This window comes from Pelodiscus sinensis, chromosome 5 (genome assembly GCF_052426305.1).
Source record: "Pelodiscus sinensis isolate ZL-2025 chromosome 5, ASM5242630v1, whole genome shotgun sequence".
Taxonomy (NCBI): domain Eukaryota; kingdom Metazoa; phylum Chordata; order Testudines; family Trionychidae; genus Pelodiscus; species Pelodiscus sinensis.
In genome coordinates this window covers 95,206,213-95,224,152 of record NC_143056.1, presented here as the reverse complement: position 1 = coordinate 95,224,152, position 17,940 = coordinate 95,206,213, and the positions used below count along the sequence as shown (strand labels likewise).

General features: G+C 45.3%; 1 protein-coding gene across 3 annotated transcripts in view; it reads left to right on the top strand.

Annotated features, from left to right (window-relative positions):
* Positions 1-17,940, top strand: part of KIF18A (kinesin family member 18A) — a 109,700-nt gene that overhangs the window by 57,551 nt on the left and 34,209 nt on the right. For all 3 annotated transcript variants that reach the window (XM_006111516.5, XM_006111514.5, XM_006111515.5), the window contains exons 11-13: positions 5,725-5,889; positions 10,150-10,271; positions 13,863-14,101. In XM_006111516.5, coding sequence (XP_006111578.1) covers positions 5,725-5,889; positions 10,150-10,271; positions 13,863-14,101 — 526 coding nt within the window. The remainder of the gene's footprint in view (positions 1-5,724; positions 5,890-10,149; positions 10,272-13,862; positions 14,102-17,940) is intronic.

Sequence of the window (17,940 nt, the reverse complement as noted above, 5' to 3'; positions counted from 1 at the left end):
TATGCTGTATGGGATATAGTCAGTGATGCAAGTATGGGGCCATTTGACCAAAGGGATTCCAAGATCAGCTTTTTTCTCCCTCAGGGGCTGTAACCTTCTGACTGTGTTTGGTTTTTTTGCTCCGAGATCAAACCAGTGCTCAGTTATTACACCAGGGACTCCAATTCCCTACCTCCTTTTGCGAGCCAGTACAAGGAATTTCTGTCGTCCTGGTAGGGAATTCAGAATTGTGAGAGTGCACTGCTGAGACTGAGGTGAGGAGCTGAGAATGGGTAGGCACGATACACCAGAAACATTTTGAAGGCAGGGACAGGGAGCAGGAAACACCCACTGACATGAATGAAGCAGCTCTCTCAACTGTTTTTGTAGCACTTCCCATGTAGCACTTAGATAGGAAGGGTTCTCTCAATTCTTCATGGGAATGTGGGGGAGTTCTACCCCTTTTCAGGAGTCTGAATCCCTCTCCTGCCTGATGTGTGTCCTAGGATCTGCTCTTCTTGTGGGTACCTGAGCCCTTCTTCCTGCTTTGCATGTGAGTTTGTATCAGGAGGTGGACTAACACAAATTTAAATATCTGAAATCCAGAAAAGAAATAGTTACGGGACACATCACTCCTGTGTAGGGACTGGGTGGGAAGCTCAGGCTACATACCCATGGCAACATTGAGCCTGCCAGTAAGCTAGTACCTGTGAGATAGAGATTAGAGATAGAGATTAGAGATAAGAGATAGATATTCAGTAGCATAAAGCAGGAGACAGCAAGGAACAACTTTTTAAGTGTTAAGCCATTACTTGGCATGCAGGAGTCATTAATGGAATGGAAAGGGAAGAGAGAACTGGAAATGTTGGTGGCAGGGGCTACATATTGCAGTGAATGGTGAGGCATAGGGTGAAGAACCATATAGATAGACCAGTCCCCTCTTTCTCTCTCAAAATGACTGTAACAATCATGTCCAAAAAGTGAAAATATTTTGGAACAGAGACAATGAATACAAGACCTATTAACAGCTACACACTGCAAACATTTCAAAGGATGACCATTATTGCCATTGTGAAATAGCAAAATACACAGGAGGGGTAAAGAGCACTGAGGAATCACATATAGTTAGTGTGTGGCTCAAAAGAAAAGACTAAAACTTCCTGGATGACTGTGTGGGAAATCATTTCACTTCTCTGTGTCTGTTTCCCATCTCTAAAATGGGGATAATGAAGTCAAGTTAAAAATTTAACAACCGTTTCATACTCTTATAACCTTTTACACTTGAACACAAGGTATCACTGTTGGCCATACCAATAGCAAAAAGGTCCCGGTGCCCTGCTACTGACAGTCATACATTTCTGCATTTTCCATGGCCAGAAGTGACTATTATAATAATATAATCCGAACTCTTGTATAACACAGGCCAGATGTAAACTGGAACCCTTTTCCTTTGATGACACACCTAGGGTGCTGTCAGACCCAGATCTGCTCAGATCAACATCACAGCTCATTCACACGACCCCAGTTTATTTCTTCACTATTCAAAACAACTACACCTAACATAATGAATGCACATGTAGTTCTGGAAGATAAATTCCCAAAGCCTATTGCTAACTTCAGGAGTACGGAGTTAAAATAGTGTGGGCACTTACCTTAATTCTGTATTTCCTGGTGCTCACAAATTTGAGGTTTGCTAGACTCTGTGTTCTCAAGGGCCATGAGATATCACCAGACAACCTTAACTCTGATTTAATCAAGGTGTTTTGTTTTTCAGTCATTTCAGTCAAACATTTTGTTTAAACTGATTGGCTGTGTCTAGACTGGCAAGTTTTTCCAGAAAATCAGCAGCTTTTCCGGAAAAACTTGCCAGCTGTCTACACTGGCCGCTTGAATTTCCGGAAAAACACTGACAATCTCATGTATGATCGTCAGTGCTTTTCCGGAAATACTATGCTGCTCCCGTTCGGGCAAAAGTCTTTTTCCGAAAGACTTTTGTGCAAAAGGGCCAGTGTAGACAGCACAGTACTGTTTTCCGCCAAAAAGCCCCGATCGCGAAAATGGCGATCAGGGCTTTTTTGCGGAAAACCGCATCTAGATTGGCCACAGACACTTTTCCGCAAAAAGTGCTTTTGCAGAAAAGCATCCTGCCAATCTAGATGCGCTTTTCCGAAAATGCTTTTAACGGAAAAGTTTTCCGTTAAAAGCATTTTTGGAAAATCATGCCAGTGTAGACGTAGCCATTGTGAATAGGGATGTCTGCATGTACTCAACTATACACAACAAGCCTAGGCTTACTGGTTAATCTTCTTGACTACACACATTTCCTCACCTCCTTGCTATGTCTGCATCAGAGGTAGTTTTGGGGGGGGGGGAACAGGAGCTGGTGCTGGGGTGACCCAACTTAAAACTGTTTCCACTCCCGCCAACACTGGCTCTGCAGAGCTGCCAGCGGCCCCCTCCCTCTCCACGTGCACTGCTGCCTTTATCAGTCAGTGGAGGGGTGGGACAGGGTAAGCTGCCACAAAGCAGCTTCTGTCAGTGAGGGGTTCAAGCTCCCTGCGGAGCAGCCTCTGTTTATGGGGAGCTCAGACCTCCTACAGACAGAGGCTGCTGCCACCCTGCACTGCTGCCTGTGTATCAAAAGCAGCAATGCATGGTAGCAGGCAGGGAGTTGGTTTTTTAATTGGCTCCCCTCGTGGGCTGGCTCCCCCAGTAGTAAGGCTGCCAGCCCCACCCCAGGGACTATGGAATAGTCATGTAACTGCAAAGATTTCATGTGCTTACATGACTATTCAGTTACCAGATATCTAACATCCTTAGTTGTGAGATCTGCTTAGAAATGTAATACTTGTGCTCTTAAATGTAGCTTTATGATTACAGTTCAGTTTATGATATTGATCTTGGTAGACTCAAGAGCAGGTGTGGGCAATAATTGTAGAAATTTTTGAAGTGGTCCCAGGCTGCCCCGGAAGTGGTAGGGCCAGGACACTTCCATGCTTTCCCACCCACAAACCTTGACTGGCCTGGGGGTGGGGGAAGCGCATCAAGTGTTTTGCCCCTTTCCCCCCGCCCGGCCCCACCCCACCCCTCAGAGGGAACTGCCAGTGCTCTGAACAGCTGTCAGTTCCCTCTAGGCACCCATGCCTCTGGGGGTGGGAGGAGACTTTTGTGTGCTCTCCTCTGCCCCAAATCAATCAGGGCCTGAGGGCAGGGGAGCATGGGAAATCTCTCACTCTCTGCCCCTGCCCTGCAAGGAGGCACTGCGCTTGATCAACCACCAGCACGTGCTCCTTGCAGGACAGGAGGAGACTTTGTACACTCCTCCCTGCCCCTGTCCAGCAATGGACGTACGGAGCTTAGTCAGCCCAAGCGGTTGACTCTAAGCACAGCACGCCTCTGGCAGGGGAGGAGACTTTGTGAACTCCCCCATCCCAGGCCCTGATTGGCCTGGGAGCCAGGGAGTGGCAGGGTGTCCACAGGCCGAATCAACCCGCGTGGCCACTCTAATCTTGAAATTGAATGTCGCTTTTAATTTGGTTGGAACAAATTGTATTCTTGTTTCTAATCCAGTTATGTAACTACTTCTGTTTTCTTCTTGCAAAATAGATTTTGGGATGACAGGCGAGTGTCTAAAAGGTCACTTTTCTTAAAGAACTGTTTACATTTATGTATTTTGTTTTCTCTTGATGGTTGTATCCAGTTGCTGTGAAAGTGCAGTATCTAAACCTCCCTTGCTGAAATTTAAGCCCATTGCTGCTTGTCCTATCCTCAAAAGTTAAGGAAAACGGCTTTTTTTTCCTCTTTGTAACAACCTATTATGTACCTGAAATCTGTTATATCCCCTGAGTCTTCTCTTCTCCAGACTAAACAAACCGAATTCTCTCAGTCTTCCGTTATAGATCATGCTTTCTAGACCTTTAATCATTTTTGTTGCTCTCTTCTGATCCTTCTCCAGTTTGTCCACATCCTTCTTAAAATGTGTGGGTTTTTTTGACTCAATAATCCAGCTGAGACCTTACCGGGGTAGAGTGGAGCAGAAGAATTACTACTTGTAATTCTGGACCACGGATGCTGCTGGACCAGAGAGCCTCAGCGGCAGTCAGCTGGGAGTTTGGCAGCCCCAGAGTTTGGCAGTGGAGCCCAGCTGACAGCCACTGGGGGCTGCTAGTGAAGCAGACCCTGGCCAGCTCAGCAGCCGCTGGGGGTCAGGAGCACAGCCACGCAATTTAGCTTGGCCATCCCAAAAGCTGCTGGAAGCCAGAAGTGCAGTTTAGCTATTCAGCCTGGCTGCCCTGGGGTCAGAAGCATAGCCTGACTGGCGCCGCAGGAAGCTGAGAGTGAAGTTGGTGGCCAGAAGGGGAGCTGGCCTGGTGGCCAAGGCCCTCGAGAGAGCCCAGATCTCTCATGGTCTGGCAAACTCCTTTGTCCAGGACCTGTCAGGTCTCGAGGGTGCTGGACCAGGGATCTCCAACTTCTACATCCCAGAATGATGTTTGATGTTACACTTTTTACTCATGTTCAGCTTGTGATCTTCTATTAGACACCTCTCCCCCTAGTCCTTTTCTGCAGTACATCTTCCTAAGCAATCATTTCCCCATTTTGTATTTATGCAACTCATTGTGCCTTCCTAAGTGGAAAACTTTGCATATTTCCATGTTGAATTTCCTCTAACCACCCTGAAAAACCTTTCCATTGACTTCCACACTTATATGTGTTTCCTCTAGTCTCAGAGGACACGTCAGCAATATAAGCTTCCAGAGCTTAGAATGGCTTGGTCTAAGCCACTTGTTGCATCCATCTACATACTAGCTCCTCTCTGGTAAGCCTTAACCACCATGCTGGTCTGTGTCCCTTGTCCAACATACTTTCCCTGGGCTCAGACCACAAGAGACTTAAATATAGGAAGAGGTTGCAAGAGGGTACACCTCCATCTCTTTTACCCTTGTTTTCAGTCCCCTTGTTTTCCACCCTATATAGTTTTTTCTCTCAATCTCTTCCCTCCACCTCCTTTACATTAGGGATGGCATTTGAGGAAATTGGAGTTGAAACTTTATTGGTTTTGTCCTTCGGTTTTTTTCTTATGTATCTAAGGCCTTAGTTATACTGACAAGGTAAGTCTAAGTTACACTAGTTAAGTTATGTAATTTTAAGTTGACGGAGCTTAGATCAACTTGCAGTGATGTCTACATAACGCCATGTCAGTGGCAGACGCTCTCCCAGCAACTTAGCATCCACCTTTCAGGCAGACAGAGTACTGAAGTTGACAGGAGAGCGCTCTCTCATAGACTTATTACATCTTCACCATACCTGCTAAATTGACGCAGTTGCATCAATTGCAGCGCCAATTTAGCCTGTAGTGAAGACAAGTTCTAAATGTAATTATGCTGTCAAATAGGGAGCAAGGGTAAGAGCGCACAAATTCTTGGCTCTTTTTTTCCATTCTTCATTAACTAGTAACTAGACAGCGATACCTGTGCAATTTTTCTAGCCATGTTTAACAGTTTACTTTAGTCTCAAAAGTCCCACTGAAAAGTCTTTAGAGGGAAAAGAGCTACAAATAGATTTGAGTAGTATACTTAGGAAGAGTGTTCTCCTTTACAAATATTACATAGATCAAAAACTATGTAAATTGTTTTGACTACATCTACCCAATTACAGAAGCCTGCAAAGTGTCTTTCATAACAGAATTCAGTGAATATTATATGGTAGTTTCTCATTAAATTATTGAATATGCTGTTATTTCAGGCCACTTGTAAACGGGATCATAGACTCGCAATGCTTGAAACTCGTCGTTTGCATGTACAGAAGAAGAGAGAAGACGAGATGAAACGCTTTGAGGAGAATACGAGCTGGCTGCATCGTGTGGAAAATGAAATGCGCCTCTTGGGTCATGATGGCCATATTCCACAGGTAAAAGGGCTTCTCTTTCAAAGGCAGAGTTCAGATATTCTAGTCAAACATGCTTATAATACGGGCCTGGGCAAAATACCCTTCACAGGCTGGGTCCAGCCCACCAAGCCACCAGATCTGGCCCATGGATGCAGACTCCCTGCTTGCCCTGTGTCCCCTCTCCCACAACACTGCTAAGAAAAGCGGCTGCCACAGCCATGTCTTTTGCTCAGATGTGAGCCGAGGGAAGTGATAGTGCTTCACACTCTGCTCCTACACCTAGCACAATTCCATTGGCCAATTTCTGGCCAATGGAAACTGCCAGTTTGAAGAACAGGAAGTGCGCAAAGCATCACTCCCCGTCTCCCCTCAGGCTCTTATTCACCAGTGCACTTATATAAATAAAATATCTCCTAGAACTGGAAGAGACCTTGAAAGGTCATCGAGTCCAGTCCCCTGCCTTCACAGCAGGACCAAGTACCATCCCTACCAGATTTTTGTCCCGGATTTCTAAATGACCTCCTCAAGGATTGAGCTCACAACCCTGGGTTTAGCAGGCCAATACTCAAACCACTGAGCTAGCCATCCTGTGTGGGGGTGGGGCAGGCAGGGAGCCTGCTTGAGAAATGTGCTAGGGTGCTGCCTGGGAGTCACACAGGTAAGTCCCCTAGCCAGTGCCTGCGTCTGGCACCCCAGCCTCTACACCCCCCCCCCCAGGCCTCTGCTTTCCCAACTCCTGTCCCTGTACCCCACATAAGCCAAACTGAACTCATACACTCTCCCAGACCCTGCACCCGTCTCCTGCTCTAAGTCACAACCGTCTCCTTCATCCAAACTCCCTCCCAGACCACATATTCACTCCTGCACCCCAGTCCCTTACCCCAAACTCCCCTCTGCACCCAGCCTCCATCCCAGATCAAGCACCTCCATTAATATTCTGGAAGAATGAGGCCCTTTACCACTTTCCAAAATCTTGGAATGGCCCCCTCCCCCCCATCAAAAATTATTGCCCACCCCTGTTATAGATTCTTTCCTGTATTTATTTAATTTGTTATTTGCGGGGGGAGACCTTTCAGCTCTGAGAGCAGGGTCATCCGGTATAGTCTCCCTTTTACAAAAAATACAGCAGTTCTTCTTCTAGTGATCATTCACGTTGATTCCAATTCATGTGTGCACATGCCACATGCACAAACATCAGAAACTTTTCCCCTAGCAGCTTCCTTAGGGTCGGTTGTGGAGACCCCCAGAGAAGCGTTACTCTATCAGCGCATATATACCATTGCCGACCCTACCCTCCGTCCGTTCCTTCTGACCATCTGTGGCGACACTGGAACTGTAGCTAGCTCTTCCTTAGCAAGTGCCTAGTTCCTAGTGATAGCTGCTTTTTTTTTTTTTTTTTTTTTTGTCTTCGCCTTATTTTTTTCTCTGTGATCAAGAACTTCAAGCAAATAAAGAGACAGTGGGAAAGTGCCCAAAAATCTCAGTCCCTTGGGATACTGGGGTATGCCTACTTCCCTAGGCTTAAAGCACGCACAGCTTACAAGCACCATATGCCCAACAGCAACCTGCACGGTGTGTGCTTTCACCGCCTGGGTGAAGAACAGTGCACCCGAAAAGTGCAAGATCTGTCGAAGCTTTAAGCGCCTCACTAGAAAGGACAGAGAGTACAGGCTCCAACAGCTCCTGATGGAAGCAGAGCTAAAACCCTCAGGCCGAGAAATTGGCCCCGGGAGCCAGCTTGGTGCAGAGAGCCCCATTCTCGGTAAGAGACGCAGCACAGAAGCCAAGTATGGCAAAGAACTCCTGGTGCCAGGGTTCCCTGGCACCGAAGACCACAGTGCCAAGACCTGGATCTACCTCACCTGCACCGCGGGGCAGGAGAGAGAACTGGGTAGATCCTCTCATAGGCCCCACAAAAACAGGACCAGTACAGGAGGTCCAGGATGTTCTGTCAACTCTGGTCCCGAGACTGGTGCCCTTGAATCCGGCATGTGACCATCCACCAAGAGATATGAGCCCGGTGCAGGTCTTGAACTCCCCTTTGATGCCGGACACCTTTGAAGCAGCCATAGATCTGATAGAAATCTTAGAGGCCGAGGCCTCCAGGGCGTTCGATAAACCGCCAAGACTGCACCACTCCAGGGGAAAGCTATAAATGCTCCGTCAACCACAATCCACGGATTGGTACCGGGACACATCTTCCTCCTTGGAGGGTCTGCCATCACTAACACAATGCCCTCCACCACCAGCACAGAAAGAGAGCTCGTCACTGAGCAATAGGCCGGCACTGAGGGATTGAAACTTGGCACAGATATTGGCCTCCAGGTTGAGGTCGTGGTCCAGAAGCCCAAGACGCTGCTCCCTTTCCAGGCCCTCTTGGCACTGTTCAAGGTTCCAGATAGGGTCCCAACTCCCAGCACCGACCCTGGCACCTATATCATCGGCACCGCCGTGATCTTCAGTCAGAATCTGAATCGGACGTGGTACCGTCCAGATCTAGTGCAACTGGTCTTGATGCAGTACAAGGCACCCACCAGCACAGTGGCAGCAGCATTGCCACCACCAGCTCAGTGGCCCTTCTAGACCCCCTGAGCATACCACCAGTCTCAGGGTGCACCTAGGTCAGCACATGGAGCCCCTTGTAGTAAGTTGAGGGAGTGTCGTCAGTCAAGGGTGCCTGATGACACCCCTCAGCTCCCAGTGGCTGCTGTTCCCAACTGGAGTAGCAAGAAGTGGCAGCCAACACATTCCTCAGCCCACACTGCTTCCTACAGCTCCCATTAGCCGGGAACAGTGAACTGAAGCCACTGGGAACTCAAGAGCTCTATGCCAGAGGACACTCCAAGTATGGGTGTAAAATCCCATTTAATTGGTCGACCAGTAAAATATTAAACGGAGCTGGGTAGGAGCCCATTACAACCCAGCTTCTCCTCCTCTCCCCCTTCTCACCTGCCACAGTAAGGATGATGCTTAACTGGTTAACCGGTTGCCCATTACATCCCTAGCTCCAAGTACAAAAACATCCCAGTGCGTCAGCAGCCTACGCTGATGAGCCAGAAACCGAAGTTTACCAACCTCTGAAATATAGGTTTGGCTTATGAAAAGATCATAACAATTTGCCATTTTTATCTTCTTCTTGAGAGGATTCTGTTAATAAATGAACTGGCTAATGAATGAGTACATATGTATTCCTTGCTATTGCAAGGGTCTCAGGCATTTGATACACAATAGTTTAATCTAGCGCGGGATTAACATGTTAATTTTTCTAACGTGTTAATCTCAGGCGTTAATGCTGTGCATTAGGAGCCTGGGATCAGCTGAAGTCCCCACCTGACCGCAGGCTCTGTGCAGCGCTGCCCCTTGGAAGCACCATGGCGGCCTTTCCAGGGGGCAGCTGCACTGAGCCTTGGGGTCAGCTGAAGACTCCAGCTGATCCTGGGCTTCCACTGCACTGCCCCTTTGAAACGCTGCTGCAGTGTTTCAAAGAGGTAGCGCATGCGATTAATTGCCATTAATTTTTTTTAATCGCTTGACAGCCCTAGTTTAATTCCCTGTGAACTGTAATATTTTGGTATAATTTTCATTTTCTTTCACACATGCTGGGTAGTGGTAAGTGACCTGTCATATACAAAATGTTCAGAATAGATGACCTAGTGGTCCTTAAATTCAATGAATAAAAAAAAAATGTAGAATAATTTGATATGGAGAAGGTAAGTGTTATTGTGCATATCTGTAGTCTTAACTATGTGCAGCACGCAAATCTGTTTGTGAATGGACCTCTGTTAGACATAGCAGTGAAATAATAACATGAATTAAATTTTACTTCTACTGTAAGATGTATTAAGTTAAAGGTTAGTATTGGCATAGTTATAGTTCAGTGTTTCTGAAAGAGATCTGCAAAACCACTCAGAGAAACCAGCTAACTAGCCACTCTGGTGTGTTTATTTACTGTCTCTGGTTCTCCGTTTGCAGCCAAGGGGAGTCACGGGAAGCAGCAGCCCAGCCCACGCCGCTTCCCGCATTTTCTCTTGGCTGCAAACGGTGAACTGGAGTTAATGGGAGCCACATGGCTACGGAGCCGGTAAATAAACACACCGGAGTGTCCAGTTAGCAGGTTTCTCAGAGTGGTTTCATGTAGCACTTGAAGAGAAACTGTTACAGATAAATTGCAAAACTATTTTTCAAGGCATTGCATGCTAATCTCTTAAAATTCTTTTTAGACTGAATTTGTATGTATTGTAGTGACTTTGAAGTAATATCTTATGTAACTAATTTCTCAAGATGCTCCGTAAAGATCTTCACTGCTGCCATTTAAAGCTCGAGGCCAAGGATCTGAAAATGCAGATTGAGCATATGATGTCACTAGTATCACTTCAAGAGCAGCAACATAAGCAAACAGAAAAGTAAGTCTGTGTGTGTATATCATGCTTGACATGTGAGTTCTTCTCCAACCTTGTAAATATATATAATACATGTATAGATTTCAGTGAGTTTCAGGGGGAAATGGCTTCATAATTTTCCAGACTTTTATCTAAACTGTTGTAAATTCTGTAACACAAAATATATTACTGTATAATGGAGAATATCCTTAGCATAGCATTCTTGTAATGTTCAACAAAAATATTGAAGATTCCCTCCTCCCTCCAGTATTCCTTTAATAAAAGGTAATAATCAGGTATTCTGACCTGTAAACAATTAAGTTTATATTCAGCTGCAGTGGTCAAATTTCTAAGATCATATTGCATCCAACCTATTTTTCTTATTTGTAAATCTCTCTGGTATTGCAAGCATAAAGAGCTTTTAAAGAACTAAATATTGTTGATACTTCTGTTTGAAGGTTGGGTTGCCACTGAATTAAGTCAGCCCAAATTACTAGTATACTTCCAAAAGAGAATTGCTTAAAATATAGCTTTTTTTTTTTTATTTTGTTACCATTGAATTTCCAGAGATGTTAGATTTTTTTCCTTTCTTTGTTGTCAAATTTCATCTGTTGTAGTATGCTTGCTTTTATTGACAACAGAAAACAGGAGTTGAGTAAAGAGTATTACATATTAAGACCAAGATTAAGGTACAGTTACCTCCAAGTAGCAAAGGGATGGGGTGTGAACGCAAGATATTTTCATTCATTGATGCAAAGGTCCATTCATGGCTGTTAGCCAAGATGGGCAGGAATGGTGTCCCCTGCCAGTATTTGTCAGAATCTGGGAAAGTGTGACGGAATGGATCACTTTATGATTACTCTTCTGTGCATTCCTTCTGAAGCACCTGGAATTGGCCATTGTCAGACCTGGGACTGGGCTAGATGGACTTTTGGTCTGACCCAGTACAGCCATCATTTTATGTTGTTACATTCATTTACAGTTCAGACAGTCTTTATCACTGCCCTACTGAGTACATGTATTCTAGAGAATCCCTAGCTCTATACCTGATGTTCCTTGTTCCACTTTGCCCCCTGTTCAGTGTAGCATAGGAGCAGACTGCAGTGATACCCATAGACTTGATAAAGGATGCTTATATAATTTCTATATCTATATCAAGCAGTAAGATTAATGTTTATAAATTTATATTAACTTGTAATATTCCTGTGCCTTAAGGTGCATCAGCATAGCAAAAGCTTGGTTACATGGTTAACCTACCTGAGCTGGGTTAATTCAGCTATCCCAGGTAAGAATAGCAGTAGAGATAGGTTATCAAGTAGAGTATGCAATCAGGATTTGTGCTGGGCTCATACTGCCCACATTTTGCTATCTTCATAATGTAAGCTAGCTTGCATATAGGTTTTGTTATGTTGGCATTCCCTTACACTTACAAGGTATTGGATGATAAAATCAGCTAACCCATGTAAACTGCCACTTCAGCAAACGCATGCTGAATAAGCAAACCTGCAAAACATTAGACTGCAAGTCTGGTTCATGTCTTAGATGTTATATGAAAAGTGAACACTACCACTGTGATGCATGATTGAAAATAATTGAATCAAAAAAAGTTCTATGTTGGTTATCTGAAGAGACACATAATTGAAAAATAAATGTCAGAGCTATATCAGTAGCCAAGTTCTGTATGGGGCTTTAGTACTTGACACAAGTTAATTATGCTTCTTTCAAATTCAATCAAACACTAATGCTGCTCAATCAACTGTAGACTTTTTAAGCCAGTAGGAACCAATGTGGTCATGTCTAATTTGCTACATATTGCTGGACATTGAACCTTGCCCACCCACTCTCTATTTTAAACCTGCACATGACTTGGACCCCAATTTGTAGAGGTAGGCGAAAACTTTGAGGGGTTCTGCCAACAGTAGCTTATATGTTCTAACAGTGGTAGTTCATAGCTAGATTACTGTTGACTAGACTAACATTTTTATTTAAAGACAAAACATAAGAACGGCCATACTGAGTCAGACCAAAGGTCCATCCAGCCCAGTACCCTGTCTGCCAACAGTGGCCAATGCCAGGTGTCCCAGAGGGAGTGAATAGAACAGATAATGATCAAGCGATCTCTCTCCTGCCATCCATCTCCATCCTTTGACAGAGGCTACGGACACCATTCCTTACCCGTACTGGCTAATAGCCGTTTATGGACTTAACCTCCATGAATTTTTAAACCCTGTTATAGTCCTAGCCTTCACAACCTCCTCAGGCAAGGAGTTCCACAGATTGACTATGCGCTGTGTGAAGAAGAACTTCCTTTTTTTTGTTTTAAACCTGCTGCCCGTTAATTTCATTTGGTGGCCCCTAGTTCTTATAGGAACAAGTAAATAACATTTTCTTATTCATTTTCTCCACACCACTCATAATTTTATAGACCTCTATCATATCACCCCTTAGTCTCCTCTTTTCAAAGCTGAAAAGTCCCAGTCTCTTTAATCTTTCCTCATATGGGACCTGTTCCAAACCCCTAATCATTTTAGTTGCCCTTCTCTGAACCTTTTCTAATGCCAGTAGATGTTTTTTGAGATGTGGGCATACCATGGATTTATATAAGGGCAATAAGATATTCTCCACCTTATTTTCTATCCGTTTTTTTAATTATTCCTAACATCCTGTTTGCTTTTTGACTTCCGCTGCACACTGCCTGGAAGTCTTCAGAGAACTATCCATGATGACTCCAAGATCTCTTTCCTGATTATTTGTAGCTAAATTAGCTCCCATCATATTATATGTATAGTTGGGGTTATTTTTTCCAATGTGCATTACTTTACATTTATTCACATTAAATTTCATTTGCCATTTTGTTTCCCAGTCACTTAGTTTGGTGAGATCTTTTTGAAGTTCTTCACAGTCTGCTTTGGTCTTAACTACCTTGAGCAGTTTAGTATCGTCTGCAAACTTTGCCATCTCACTGTTTACCCCTTTCTCCAGATCATTTATGAATATGTTAAATAGGACTGGTCCTAGGACTGACCCTTGGGGAACACCACTAGTCACCCCTCTCCATTCTGAACTTTTACCATTTATTCCTACCCTTTGTGTCCTATCTCTTAACCAGTTCTCAGTCCATGAAAGGATCTTCCCTCTTATCCCATGACAACTTAAGTTACGTAAGAGCCTTTAATGAGGGACCTTGTCAAAGGCTTTCTGGAAATCTAAGTACACGATCTCTACTGGATCCCACTTGTCCACATGTTTTTTGACCCCTTCAAAGAAATCTAATAGATTAGTAAGACATGATTTCCCTTTACAGAAACCATGTTGACTTTTGCTATTCTTTACTGTTGTTTCAACTAATTTGCCCAGTACTGACGTTAGACTTACCGGTCTGTAATTGCCAGGATCGCCTCTAGAACCCTTTTTAAATATTGGCATTACATTAGCTATCTTCCAGTCATTGGGTACAGAAGCCGATTTAAAGGATAGGTTACAAACCATAGTTAATAGTTCTGCAATTTCACATTTGAGTTCTTTCAGAACTCTTGGGTGAATGCCGGTCCCGGTGACTTGTTACTGTTAAGTTTATCAAGACATTTATCTTGGATTTTCTTTGTTTGTTTGTAGAGTACTAAATACTTTGCTTCCAGTTCTAAGAAAACAGTATTTCACCTTGAAAGAAGCCGGGATGGCAAATGGTATTATAGAGGCTAATTACAAGGAGATTGAACAGCTAATTCAGAGACCAAAAATGGTAGTTTGGGCTGACCAATCTGTTGAAGAGGAACCAAAACAAAATGATCAGCCAGAGATGTCTGTTATCCTGGCTTTTCCACAACTTGCAAGCCATCCAAATACTCCTTGCCGTAAGTATATAATTCATTTCTAATAAACATAATTTTAAATCTTGCTCCAAAATTTTAAATCTTGCTCATGAATGATTGGGATAGATCACTTATATTTGTATTTGATCTACTTACATCTAGGCAAAAACTGAAACCTAGTGCTTAAACATAACAACCCATCTTGTATCATTCTGAGACCAGGGGAAATTCTTTCCTGCATATACATTTTCTCTGTATCCAGAGAAGTAGCTGATTCCTGACCATCGTTGTGCACCAAAAGTTTGGGTAGTTAATGTGACTTTTTTGGGATAGATGGCAATTTAGGAAACTTAGTTCACCACAAAAAATGCAGGCATAACCTCCTACCATAGCATCTGAGCTTACATGCTTGTTCCTTTTAGGGTTGTGATTGGGCAACCGGTTACCTGGTAAGCATCACCCTTACTAGGTGATGCTTACCGGGTACTGGTTAACTGGTGTCTCAGAGCAGCCCCATGGGATGGCGGGACCAGGAGCCTGCCGGTGGTGGCAATCCAGGGCTGAGAGCCTGCTACCAGTGACGGCAGCACCAGGGCTGGGAACCTCCTGCTGCCAGTGGCAGCAACAGCCCCAGGGCCAGGAGCCCACTTAGTCAGTTAACAAGTTAAATGTTAGGTTGACCTAATGTTTAACCGATTAACTGATGAATCGGGATTTTACATCCCTAGTTCCTTTCAAGCTTGGTTTACATTTCAGAGCTACTTATGCAAGGAAAAGAACTAAAAATCTCCCCTTTTTTAAGCAAAAGCTTAGTTTTTTTCCCCCTTTACATTTAATTCCGACCAATTCCAATAATCAGAGGGTTCATGGCTTTATGTGGTTTGGGGCTGAAAATTTGCTCAATTTCTTTACACTGCAATTATGGACATTTAATCACATTAATCTACACTGCATTCTGAGGTGTCCTATCAAAATGTTAATCAGTTATCAATAAGTTTGAGCATTTTGGTAAGCCTAGAATGGAATGTTAAGTTAATTTAACAAATGCTCTTACTCTGGCTATTGGTTAACATGAATCAAACATTTTGTGGGTATTGCTAATGTTGTTGGAACTTCAGCCATTTTTTGGCGGTTCACGTAGGGTGGTGGTTGTGGTGGTGGTGATAGTGGTGGTATTACTTTTGCTTATATTTCTTCTTCGAGTGCTTGCTCATGTCCACTTAACATAAGTGTATGTGCCTGCTACATGGACGGTGCCAGAAAATTTTCCTAATCAGTATCTGTAGGGACTGAAGTGTGCACATGTCATGCTATGTAGGACACTCCCCAACCCATCTCTCCTCAGTTCCTTTTACCACCAGCCACACTACTTGGAACATCATGCTTCAGCCTTAGCTGTAGCTAGCAATTCCCTGATCCTGTTGTTTGTAAATAGTTCTGTCATTAGCTTAAGTACTTGTCAATAGAGTTCAACTCTTGATTCTCCCAGAGACCTTGCCTGGGGAATGGGGAATGTCCTGCTCTCCTGGCTTCATTGCCTACACTACCCATCACAGACCTATGCTAGTCAGCAACCCACATGCTGACTGCCTTCGCTGCGTGGGGAAAGGACGTATCTTGAACAAGTGTAGAATTTGCAGGTCCTTCCATCCCAGAAACATTAAAGAAAGCAGCATTTGACTCCAGGCACTTCTAATGGAGTCTGCACTTGCTCCACAAGACCAAAGGTTGAACTCAACACTGGTGCGTAGTGCACCACCGTCATCAATGGTTTGGCACCATTTGCCACCTACGGCCTCAGTGAAGAAAGCTAGAATGCTGGGCAGAGAAGTCCCCGCATAGACATGGGGGGGACCAGTCGGCCGACAGGCAGGAAAAGGCCCAGACAGCACTGAGCCCTCCTACCTGGTCACTTGGTCACTTTCCTTGGTGCTGGAGGTTCATCTTCCCACCACACTGAAGGCTTTCCAGGCTGTGCAGGACATTCATACCATTCTGGTGCCTCCACTCCAGCACCGATGGGACCTTTGTTCATGGAAAACCAGCCATTTGTCCCTTTGTCACCAGGTACCATTTGGTCCTTTGGTTCGCTCTTCTCTGGCATCTGAGAGGAGAGGATCTTGAAGAACCCAGAGGTGCATCAGAGAGAGGCCAGGGCATGACGCACGGTTCCCCATGTCACTGGAGTCAGTGTGCAGACCTCCAGAGGTACAAACCCCCCACCCAACTCCCCCGGCACCACTGGCACTGGAGAGATAGTGGAGCCTCCTCATGAGCATCTCCTCTAGGAGGAGGTCCAGAAGCTCTTAACCCTAGGGGCAGTCAAAGAGGTTCCCCAGGGTTCCTGGGCAGGGGTTTCTACTCCTGGTACTTCCTGGTTCTCAAGGCCAAAAGAGGGTTCGGCCTATCCTGGATCTCAGAACTCAATGCCTTCGTCACCAAAGCCAAATTCAAGATAGTGATTCTGGCGTCTATCATCCCCTCCCTAAGTCCCGAGACTGGTACACTGCCTTCGATCTAAAAGCTGCCTACATCCATATTTCTATTGCACTGCACCATAGACAGTTCCTCCACTTTACGGTGGTTCAGGACTATCATCAGATTGTGGCTCTCCCTTCTGGCCTTTCTACGGCCGCTCAAGTGTTTGTGAAGTGCATGGCCGTTGTGACCACTGCTCTGAGAAAGTGGGGTGTCCAGGTGTTCCCCTACCCGGACGACAGGCTTCTCCAAGGCTCTTCTTTGGATCAGCTGCTGATCCACATCACTCTAGTGCAGGACCTTTTTCGGGAGCTGGGGCTGCTCCTGAGTATAGCCAAATTGACCCTGGTCCCCACCCAGGTTATAGAGTTTGTGGGTGCCCACCTGGATTTGGTGTCAGCCACAGCCTCCCTTCTCAGATCCTGTTTCCTGGCAATCAAATCAACTGTGCAGGGCATGTGTCTCCTGGGGCTGATGGCCTCTTGCACCTACATCATTCAACTTGCCAGGCTTCACATGTGTCCATTAAAGATGTTGCTTATGCACGCTCCTAACCCATCCCTGCACTCTTGGTACAGAGTGGTGACAGTTCCACCCAATGTCCTGTGCTCTCAGGACTGGTGAACCTAGGAGAAGGTGGTTTGCGCTTGAGTCCTGTTCTCCAGACCTCTACCAACCCTCCAGTCAGTGACAGGCATGCCTGACATCTGTTGGGGGGCTCACCTCGGAGATTTGCAGACCTAACCTATGTGGTCAAGGGATGACCTCTCCCTGCATATCAATGTCGGAGCTGCGGGCAGTTCACCTCACCAGTGTGGCCTTTCTCCCTCTGCTCAGGGGCAAAGCAGTCCTCATTCTTTCTGACAGTAATTTGGCGGTCTCCTATACCAACAAGCAGGGCAGGGCCTGCTTTCCTCCCCTGTGTCAGGAAGTTCTTCAGCTATGGGAGCTATGCATTGGGGCAGATATTCACCCAGTTGCCTCTTGTTCCTGGGTCCCAGAACACTGGCGGATCAGCTGAGCAGCTCCTTCTCCAGCCATGAGTGGTCTCTCAGAGGGGATGTGGACCTCCAAGTTATCCACAGGTGGGGGTTTCCCCTTCTGAACCGGTTTGCCACCCAGTGGAATGTGTAGTGCCCACAGTTTTGCTCCCTCATGGGGCTGGGACGGGGCTCCCTAAGAGAAGTGCTCATTACTCTCTGGCCCAAGGGTCTACTGTATGCATTCCCACCTTTTCCACTGGTTCACAAAGTACTGTTGCGGGTTTGGAAGTTCAGGGCCTCCCTGATCCTCTTCACGCTGGTATGACCCCAGGCAACACTGGTTCACATCTCTCCTCAGCCTGTCCTGCAAGAGACTAATCACTCTCCTGTTGACCCGGACCTCATCAAGTAGGACTTTGG